This window comes from Hemitrygon akajei, chromosome 6, assembly GCF_048418815.1.
Source record: "Hemitrygon akajei chromosome 6, sHemAka1.3, whole genome shotgun sequence".
Lineage (NCBI taxonomy): Eukaryota > Metazoa > Chordata > Chondrichthyes > Myliobatiformes > Dasyatidae > Hemitrygon > Hemitrygon akajei.
Window position 1 is genome coordinate 155,934,604 of NC_133129.1, and position 10,943 is coordinate 155,945,546.

The 10,943-nt window shown below is 37.5% G+C and overlaps 1 protein-coding gene across 6 annotated transcripts in view; it reads left to right on the forward strand.

Annotated features, from left to right (window-relative positions):
- iftap (intraflagellar transport associated protein) overlaps window positions 1-8,621 on the forward strand; it is a 39,270-nt gene extending 30,649 nt beyond the window's left edge. For 5 of the 6 annotated variants that reach the window (XM_073049641.1, XM_073049646.1, XM_073049644.1 and 2 more), the window contains exons 5-6: window positions 5,738-5,865; window positions 7,206-8,621. In XM_073049641.1, coding sequence (XP_072905742.1) covers window positions 5,738-5,865; window positions 7,206-7,379 — 302 coding nt within the window. In that variant the 3' untranslated portion in view covers window positions 7,380-8,621. The remainder of the gene's footprint in view (window positions 1-5,737; window positions 5,866-7,205) is intronic. The other variant, XM_073049645.1, reaches the window with a different exon arrangement.
- Window positions 8,622-10,943: the final 2,322 nt, after the last annotated feature.

The window sequence follows — 10,943 nt, forward strand, 5'->3', positions numbered from 1 at the left end:
TAGCTCTATATTATGAGATGAATTTGTGATCTTGTGAATTTGGGATAACATTGTTCTTAATAATATTAGACTTAATTCAATTTAGTACCTGTGCAAAATATTGTTACTGATCACTAGCCATGTTTACATATTCACTTCCAGTTTCTTCTTTTTAAATTGTGTGCCTTTGAGGCCTTGCCTCTGAATTTATAAATATTATGTTCATATTTTAATAGAGTATGAACTTATTTTATTTTCAGATCTAAATATGGTTGTCTTTATTTTTCAATTGCAAAAAGTATTATTGACCTTTCTATTTGAATGCAAGTTATTTATGATAAAATTAATGAGTCTAGCAACTGCTACCCAGGGACAGTCCCTGCTATGCCACAGTTATCTCGACTGGCTGTTCTGCACTAGTGCAGCTCATTAAACTGCAGCTGGGCAGATAAAGAGCAAAACAGCAGATACCAATAGTGAACACACTTTATGGCTCAGGAATTGAGACAATATTGTAGTTGGGGCATTATGATAAAAACATTATTTCATGCAGAGATTCATTTTCAAATAAAAGCAGGAAGTAAAATAAACGTCAATATTGAATTGGATTTATGCAGATTTTTTTTTGAGAACCTTTGCTGGTTAGACAATGAATAACTGCATCTTTTTCCAATTAGTGCAAGAGTAATTTAATGAAGGAACTTGAATTAAATAAATTCTTAGAAAATGGGCAGTCATGCGATAACTGGTATACCACCATAATTCACAGACAACAATGGTTCAAGAAAAGAGGCCACTATTAGACAATTTATTGTCATTGTCTAATGGTGACTTTTTTCTTGAACCACTGCTGAATATGACGTCATGGTGGTCTTTAACAGTGGTAAGTGGATATTCTATGATTTTAGCCCAGAGGCATTGAAGAATGGAATGTTCCCAAGGCAGATGTTGAGTTATTTGGAAGGTGGCTTCAATGCCTTTCCACCACCTGCGAGGATGGGATTCTCTAAATTGCCTGGACGAATGCACTGCCAACAGCTCTCAAGAAATTTTGCCTCTCCCAGGACAAAGCAGAAATACTGTGCTTCAAAACGACTACTACCATTGTCCTTGATGCTGTCTGTGGTTGGAAAGATGCTATCAACATTGTCAAGAACCTCCTCTGGACCCTCTCCAATGCCAGCACATCTTTTCGTAGATAAAAACTGGGTCACAATACTCCAAGTGCGATCTGAACAATGCCTGTTAATGATGGATAAATATGTATGGTGCGATCTCTATGAGTCTGAAGTTGGTGAAGCCTTGAATTCTCATCCTGCTAAGAAACAGAAACTACAGAAAGTACGTCAATACAATGTTACATACCTGGAGTATGGTTTTATTCCATTCCCATCAGATCAGCAATGCCCCATGTGTCTTATTTGTAATACTGTACTGTCTAATGAAGCCATGGAACTATCAAGATTGCAGGACACTTCCGTAAAAGACACCCTGAAAAGGCTATTTATGGTATTATTCAGTTCCAGAAGATGAAAGAAGCATTTGAAAAGTGTTGTATACTCAAGTCATTTGCCAAGAAAGCTAAAAATTACCTTGATAGTAGTCTCATTGCTTCTTATAACATTTCCAAAATGATAGCAAGTGTGGAAAATCTCATACAGTTGGTGGAAGATTAATAATTCCTACTGTATCAGAAGTGCTCATCACTGCACTCAAAATGCATGCCAGTATTTTAAAATCATTTCAAAGAGACTTCATTGCAGTGAATCACAAACTCACATAACTCAGAAACCACTTGGCCATTGTTGTGCATGGGGACTTAAGGCTTTTGCTGTCACAACTTAAGCCAGCTATTTCAACTTATGCCAAAAACCATCAAGCTCAAGGATCACATTGATACTCAAGCTGCTGTACAGCACACAAGTACAGTGTAAGTCAGATTTAAAGACAAATAACAATTTAAAGCAGAATCATTTTTCTCATGTTAGCATATGGTAGACAGGTTTTTAAACTATGAAGTCCCTGGAAAGTATATTGTGCCTAAGAGGGGTGTTAGCCTAAGAAAGGTTGGGAAATACTGATCTAAATCCTACCCAACAGCACTGAGTGAGTACTTTCTTTGGAAGTACTACATCAGTTTAAGAAGGCAATTCTCTGCTATCTTTTCATAGGCAGTTGGACATGGGCAATAAATGGTGACTTTGTTTGAGCCTGAAAATGACTAAAAAACAGATGAATGATTGTGTCTGCGGTCGTTAAACTAATGGCTTATATAGGAGAAGAGCTGTCAAAGAAGTTCCTTGGTGCAGAGCATACTATAGGTAATACTATTACAGCCATAATGGGAATAATGGGTCTTTGGATTGCTACAATGCTGCTCAAGAATTTGCCTTACACTGGATGAAAATGAGCATCTTGAATGGTACTGCATCTGCACACGCTCAGGCAACAGGAGATAATTGTAAATTATAAAAAAAGGGGGGGGTTTCTTCTTTTTTTGTTACTGTGTATATTAATCAAAATGGCTACTTTGTTTTGTTAAAAGTAGGAATGCTTCTTTGTTATGATAAGTGCTTTCTCTCGCAGCTTGTTTGGGTTAAAATTTACTGATAACAGGAATTGTATTCATTTGTTAACCAGTTGGGATAGATGCTATTTGCTCTTCTGGGTCTGTAAGCTATTGTTGGCGGGCTTTTGGGGAGTCAGCGCGAGGGGGTGAGAGAGAGAGCACGTGATGCTGTAAGCTGGCAACGGAACGGACCCCGAGCGAGGGTCCGAGGCCAGGATTTTCGGCGAGCAGAGGAGACGGAGACAGACGTGCTGGGGGTGCTAGGTTGATCACTTCGGGTGGTCCTGAGCTGCGAATCGATGAGGTCTGAGGGGATCGGATGGTGGCCAGAAGACTTAATTAATTGAGCTCCAACGGTTGTGCACGAAGTGGTTTGGACTTTGATAAGTTTTGGCTCCTTTTCTTTATTTTCTTTTTCTTCATAGATACTGTATCATTATTAATCACTTAGTTCTAGTAAGATCTATAAAGTGTAATCATTTAATCGCATATGGTGTACTGTCTGTTATTTGGCGTGGTGGGGACATCACACAGCATCCACACAAACTGATTACCCAGTCTGGTGGGGCGAAGGCTGCTCCTCCTAGATGGAAGTGAGCTGAGTGAGCCTAAGGCGTGCCAGGGGCTATGTATTAAATTCCAGGCATCTTCTTTGAACACGATGGAGTCAGAAATTGAACCGGTAGTTACAGTATATTGCCTGGTCTAGTACCCATAACACTTATATGCCCATAACACTTATATGGCCAATACATTGAACTTTTGTTCACTGTTGATGGCTGGAAGGTTGGATGTTCTTTGTGTTTGCTTTTAAATGGAAAAAAACTGGAGATCTCTTGTTGGAGTTGGTCATCTCTTGTTGGAGTTAACATGAATAGCATTTATAACCCCACGTTCTTCAAGTTCTCTATATGTTCAAGGTCCATTTACATAACCACTATGACCTAAAAATGGAAGGAAGGCCTTAAATGCTGCTCTCATTTAGAGTTTGCAATCTCACATGTTTGGACACTTTGGCTGTGTTTCCTTTCTGCCTGGTGACTGCTATTTGTGGATGTCACCTTAAAGATATCCTTTATATCTGCAAAGTGCCTATTTCTCAGCCGGTGGCTAAGGAGGAAGTGTTTTAATTCTGATCCTTTGTTTGACTGAGTAGATATTCTTGTCTATTAGAAAGAAGAAATGCACACACAAAAGTAAGCAGTAATAAAGAGATATGTGTGTGCATTGTCAGCAGTTTCTAAATCTGAAAACAGAGCAAATAAAATATTGTATCTGTACATACTGCTATCTTTAATGATCTATGCACCATTGCTGTGTATGCTCAATGGCAGTTGCACAAATAAGGGAGAGGGAGAGAGAATATGCTGTATCTATAAATGTTAAAGTTATGATTGATGCAGATTGTTAGGCGAGTGTATGCACTGGTGAATTGTTGAGTGTTGGGATTTGATCACTGACCTTGACAAGATTTATGAGATCATTAAACACATCGTGAACTATGACCATGTCCTTTGGGCTTCACTCCTGCCATTGATCTGAAGAGCAGCCTTCTGTGGCTTCATTATTTTATTTGGACTTGGACGTGTGGGGCATGCTGGTGACCTACGATTCAACTGCCTTTGTCTTTCTCTTCATCTTGTCAATAAGGGTGTTTAGAGCCTTCAGTATCTTCACTTTTCTTTGATCTGCTCTCATTATCCTGAGTCTTTGAACTAACGCTGGCTAGCTGTTACAGACATTGCTTAATGCAGCCTTCTTCAGATTGTGCCAGTCACTCATGAAATTTTACATGGTGAATGCACTCAAAGCCTGTTTAAGCAGTTTATTGAAATCTTGATGAAATGGTAGGAGCATAGATATATTCACCTTGCCCTGGTTCATAGATTTAAAGATATTTTTGTATCATTTGAAGAGGAGCAGGAATTCCTGCTATGTGTGAGGCACACATCTAACAGGTATTTTCCTCATTGCTATTTATGTAAAAAATGTTTCCATGTTTTGTAAAAAATGTTTCCATGTTTTGTGCTATCACAAATAGCATCCACAATTATACACTGGAATTTAGAAGGATGAGAGGGGATCTGAATGAAACACATAAGATTATTAAGGGATTGGATACACTAGAGGCAGGAAAAATGTTCCCGATGTTGGGGGAATCCAGAACCAGAGCCCTCAGTTTAAGAATAAGGGGTAGGCCATTTAGAACAGAGTTAAGGAAAAACTTTTTCACCCAGAGAGTTGTGGATCTATGGAATGCTCTGCCTCAGAAGGCAGTGGAGGCCAACTCTCTGGATGCTTTCAAGAAAGAGTTAGATAGAGCTCTTAAAGATAGCGGAGTCAAGGGATATGGGGAGAAGGCAGGAACAGGATACTGATTGTGGATGATCAGCCATGATCACATTGAATGGCGGTGCTGGCTCGAAGAGCCGAATGGCCTACTCCTGCACCTATTGTCTATTGTTTTCTTACATTGCAATATACAATTTAAGTTTTTAACTGTGACAAAACTTGGGGTGTGATGGAAGTGGGTTTGTAAAGATTTATGTTCAATCTTATTATTGTGTACTTAGTTAGGAACATCTCTTAACATAACTTGCATATTTGTTTCCTTTTATCTATGTGGGAAGATGCTACAGCCTTGCTGATTAATAAGACTTAAAAACAGCCTATAGTTGAGGCTAATATTGTGGGCCACTGCCATGGTGACTACTTTAGTGAACAAATATGATAGATATTGGCATCATTCTGTGGCTTGCACCCCATGATGCAGTAAAACTCATTCAATAAAATTCTGTTGCTAAGCATTATGTGGCAGTGAAAGAATATCAGGTGGTTTAAAACAGGGATGATGGTTAATTTCATAATTTGATGGCACTGTATCTGGTGAAGTCACAGTGTGAAATATTGCATGGGTATTGCTAGTAAATCTATATGTGTTGCACAATGAAGTTAATGATGGGCATTTTCTGTGAGCTTTGATGACATTTCAGTGATGCTCATAAAGCAGTAATAGTTGTGAGTTTGTATGTTTTATTAAAATAGTTATTAGGAAATACAGTAGTCTTCAAAGATTCCAGTAATGAATAGACATTTAATTATTTTTTTCCAGTATAGCACATTTTGGCTGCTGAAGTATTTATAGATATTATCAACATGTTACTAACTGTCACTGTCCATTGAATCTAGAAGTACTCCCAGGTAAAATCAAAGAGGAGATTCCTGCAAGTTATTCTCATTGTGAGTGCAAATACACAATCCTTGACTTCAAAGTGTATCCATGTGTTGAAGAGTTTAATAACAAAGCAAATGACCAGGTACGCACATTATTTAAGAAATCTTAAAAATAATTTGGAGGCTTTATGCTGTTGCAAAGTAGTTACATTGCTGAAGCTCATATAATATATTTTCTGTGATGAGCTGATCAGTGTTTCAATGCTAAGTTTGGACATTGTTCAAATCCAAAATGCATTTATTTTTATTTACTTGAACATGTCAAATACAAAGTAATTGTCCCAAGATCGGTCTTGCGAACTCATTGACATTTTAATTTTCACATCAGATAATTTCTTGTAGTTTGTTGTATAAGGGAAAAATAAGAGTAAAAAGAAGTCTTTGTGTTTCTGTTCGCACTATTATATGAGTGTTATTGTTGGCAAAGACATATAGACATAAGTGCAATTCCTAGGAAGTTTCAGTCATCAATTTAAAAATAAAGTGGACTTTGAGCAGGGTGTAATTTTATGTTTTTTTTTACTTTAAGTACTGAGCACTATTTTATATTAATTGAGCACAAAGCAGTTGGTCATGCGTCTGTACTTTCTAATTTGCCACATAATATAAACTCCTGTGACAAGTAAATTGTTAAAATTGTTTTATTATTGTCACAAGTGCTGAGGTATAGTGGGAAAACATGTCTTACATGCCTGCCATACAGATAATTTCATTACAGCAGAGCATTCAGGTAGTACAAGGTAAAATGATACCAAAATTCAGAGTAAAGTATTACAGTTACAGAGGAAGTGCAGTGCAAAACCATTACAATGTAGATTGTGAGTTCAAAAGGGTTATGTTTTGTAACTCTTAAAGCTAATAGAAAAAAAACACAGGAGAGCCGGGGATAACCCACGTACTTTGTTTTCACTTTGGTGATGTGCGTACTTATGACACAGTGGGGTAATGATGTATGTTGTTTTATACTATATACTATATACTTTTACATATAGCTCATAATGAGTTATGTAATCAACACAATGCTAATCTATTAACAATATTACTGAAATTTTAAATACACAACAAAAAGTTCATCTTATCAGAGTAGGGGACCATTCAATGGCGGGATAGAAGCTAGCCTTGAGCCTGGTTGTACATGCTTTTAGGCTTCTGTAATTTTTGCCTGATGGGATGTGGGTGAAGAGAGAATGGCTGGGGTGGGATGGGTCTTTGATTATGTTGCCTGCTTTACCAAGGCAGAGCAAAGTGTAGACAAAGTTCATGGCGGGGATGTTAGTTCCTGTGATGTGCTGAGCTGTGTCTACAACTGTCTCTGGTTTCTTGCATTCATGGGCAGAGCTGTTGGCAGAGTAGGTGACATTAGAGGAGAGCCATGTTTCCAATCATAATTTGTGAGAATGAAATCTGCTTTATATTTCATCAGGTATTGACAGACGAAGTCCAGCCATTCACATTGGATGAAGAATTTGACTATAACTGTGTCTATCTTAAACCCAAGTATAGTGAGGCTGAACTTAGGAATCTTCCTGCCTTGTCACAACAGCGAAAAGAAAGTGGAGAATATAATACAGCAAAGCTGAGTGACTCTGACTTATAACACAATTGCCACTTTTTGGTGTAGTCTACCAGGCAGCATTACTTTCTGCTACAAGCACTTTGTCGCATTTGAAGCAGAATTTGGGTATAAGAGCTTTCCAATCCCAGAAAAATTTCTACTAATTAAAATCATTCAGTGAAGTGTTCACAGATTTCATATTATTTTAATGACATTTCTTCTTATTTTGAATCATTAAATTAGACAAAGGTATAAAATGAATTTGATTCATTTGTGTTTTTTTTCTATGTTACAAAGCCTCATGGTACCCCATTAGAGATATGATGATTACTATGAAATATTATAGATACCCATCCAGTTTCACTGGTATCCATTCTTTGAACTTGAACAGAATGAGGGAATATTTGCCCATTACTAGTTGTTTCACTTTAGAAGACAGTTCATTTGTCTGCTCCAAAGCTATATTGAAGCTTGGAGCTAAGTGATCTTCAGGGAATTCAATGACTTTTTGGTCACATGAAGGTATACGGTGAAATCTTCTATTCCATTGCCATTGATTAAGAGTAGCCTGATTGGTTGAAACTCATCTTATTGGATCTTTCCTAAACACATCATATTTCTAAAACTTCATTGAGTTGATGCAGTGTTGATGCTGGACTGGAAACATATGGTTAGCAGGGCACCTCTTTTAAAATACTACTGGTGTAATGTTAGAACTCATAGGATTTCTTTTGTATCTAGTGCACCTGGGCATTATTTGATATTTGACATGTATTAGTGTTCTGTGATGAAAGCAAATTTGAGCAGAGGCTAGATTTAGTATCCATCTGATATTTCAGGCCAGAGGTGGTTACAAAAGTTACACTCTTGCACTTGTACCTATAATTATTGACTATGGAAATGTACTATAGTATATTAGTAAGATTTGTTTTACACTATTTTGCATGTTGTTGACTTCAGAAACTTGTGGAGTCATACAGCACAGAAGCAGGTTCTTCATGTCAATGCTCACCATTGTGCTTATCTCTACAGTTCCCATTTATCCACATTTGATTTCCACTTGTCTATGCCTTGGTGATTCAAGTAAAGTTTCCTCCAAACTAGATAGAAACAGCAGGTAAATTAATGTGACATATACAGTTTGAGTTTTATTGGTTAGCAATTTATTATTTATTCTCAAACTCAAACAAGTTTCAATTAGACGTTCTTCTCATAGGCTCACTCACTTGTCCTATTTTTTATTCTTAAGATTGAATAATGATTTGTTCTTCTTATCTTTTTCACTATCAGCAGGTTGGCAAGTACAGGACAAGAGCATAGAAGATTGCTGTTTTTTCTCTTTGTATTTCAAACAGAAATTAAAATTTAAGGATGGCAGGATTTATTTCTGTCAAGATGTAATAGCAAGTACTCTTAAATAATTCCATACAGCTCTTGGCAATGTTTAACTCTAGAGCTAAGGATACATTTAATCAGTTTCTGAACAAAATAGATAATACTTATTCTAGCGTATTGGAAAATATTTGCATCATTGTATTCAGAAATGATCAGGAACAGTGAGCATTGTTTTGTGCAGGGGAGATCATGTCTGAGAAAACTTTTGGTGCATTTTGAAGAGGTATTAAGTGGATTGATGAAGATCAGGCAGTGGATGTTCTCTATATGGGCTTTAGTTCAGCCTTTGACAAGGTCCTGGATGGCAGCTGATCTGGAAAGTTAGATCACATGGGCTTCAGGGGAAGCTAGGTAGGTCCCACTGAATGTGATGCAATTGCATTACAGCACTAGCGATCACCAGTCGGGGTTTGATTGCTACCACTGTCTGTAAGGAGTGTGTACATTCTCCCTGTGATGTATCTATCACAATACTCCCAAGTGTGGATTCACCATTGTTTTATATAATTGCAACATATTGTCTCCTCTTCTAAATTCAGTGCTTTGTCTGATGATGGCCAGCACTTTCTTCACTACCCTTTCTGCTTGTGTGGCCACTTGTATTCCCAGGTCCCTCTGTTCCATGACACTCATCAGTGCCTGCTACTCAATGTATAGGTCTTATCCTGATTTGACTGTCCAAAACGCCTCTCCTCACTCTTGTCTAAGTTGAAATCCACTTGCCATTCCTCAGCCCATTGGATCAAGATTTCTTTGCAGTTCATTGTAACCTGCCTCACTATCAACAGAACCCACTTATTTAGTATCATCAACAAACTTGCTAATCATGCTATGTATATTCATATCCAAGTTATTTATATGAATAATGAATAACAGAGAACTCCAAGGCACTACTAGTCACAAGCCTTCAGTAAGAAAATCAACCTTAAATTGTCACCCTCTGTTTCCTATCGTTGATCTGTTTCTATTGATCCACCTAAAGGTTTTTGTAAAGATGAGCTGTATTTGCCATATGTACACTGAAACAGTGAAATGTGCAGTTTTCCGTGAACAACCAGCACAGTCCAAGGATTGTGCTGGAAGCACTCTGCAAGTCTCCCAATATTTCTGGCACCAACATAGTATGCCCACATCTCACTAACCCTAATTGTACATCTTTGGAATGTGGGAGGAAACTGGAACACCTGGTGGACACTCATGCAGTCAGCGGGAGAACATTCTAATTCCTTACAGACAGCGGCAGGAATTGAACCCCAATTGTTGATTTCTGGCACTGTAAAGCATTAAACTAATCACTACATTATTGTGCCACCTGATTTTGTCATTCTTTTAAAGAAAAGACTGTCAAGCTGGAGAGGGTGCAGAAGAGATGAGGATTATGTCATTACATGAGGGCCTGATTATAGGAAGAGGTTTCCACGTTGAATCTTTATTCCCTGGAGAGCAGTAAATGAGAGGTATGGATTAGGTGGATAGTCATAAGGTTGGAACACCAAAAACTAGATACAAAATAAGAGGAAAGTGACTTGAGACCTGAGAGAGAACTGCAGTGAGTACCTGGAATGAACTGCCAGAGGAAGTGGTTGAGGTGGGTTTAATTGAAATATTTAAGAGGCGTTTAGATGGATACATAGAAGGAGGGGGTTGGAGGCTTATGAGCCTTACACGGGCAATTTGTACTAGCAGAGTGGATGCTGCAGTTGGCATGGAACAGTTGGGTCAAAACACTTGATTCAGTGCTGTATTACTTTTATTTGTTTATGTCTGATGTAATACTGAAAAAATGCAACTTCATGCTAATGCACATAAATGTTTTTATTTGTGCTAAAGAAATTTCCAATATCTTGTAGTCATTTTTATTATTAAAGTTCAAAGTTCAAAATAAATTTTATTATCAAAGTACATATATGTCACCATATACAACTATGAGATTCATTTTTTCTGGGCATACTGAACAAATCTATAGAATAATAACCATAACAGAATTAATGAAAAACCATTCAACCAGAATGCAGAAGACAACGAACTGTGCAAATGCAAACAACAATAATTAATAAATTAGCAATAAATATCAAGAACATAAATAGAGGACATAAGTAGTAAGTCATCATACTTCCCGATGTTGGGGAAGTCCAGAATGAGGGGTCACAGTTTAAGGATAAAGGGGAAGCCTTTTAGGACTGAGATGAGGAAAAACTTCTTCACACAGAG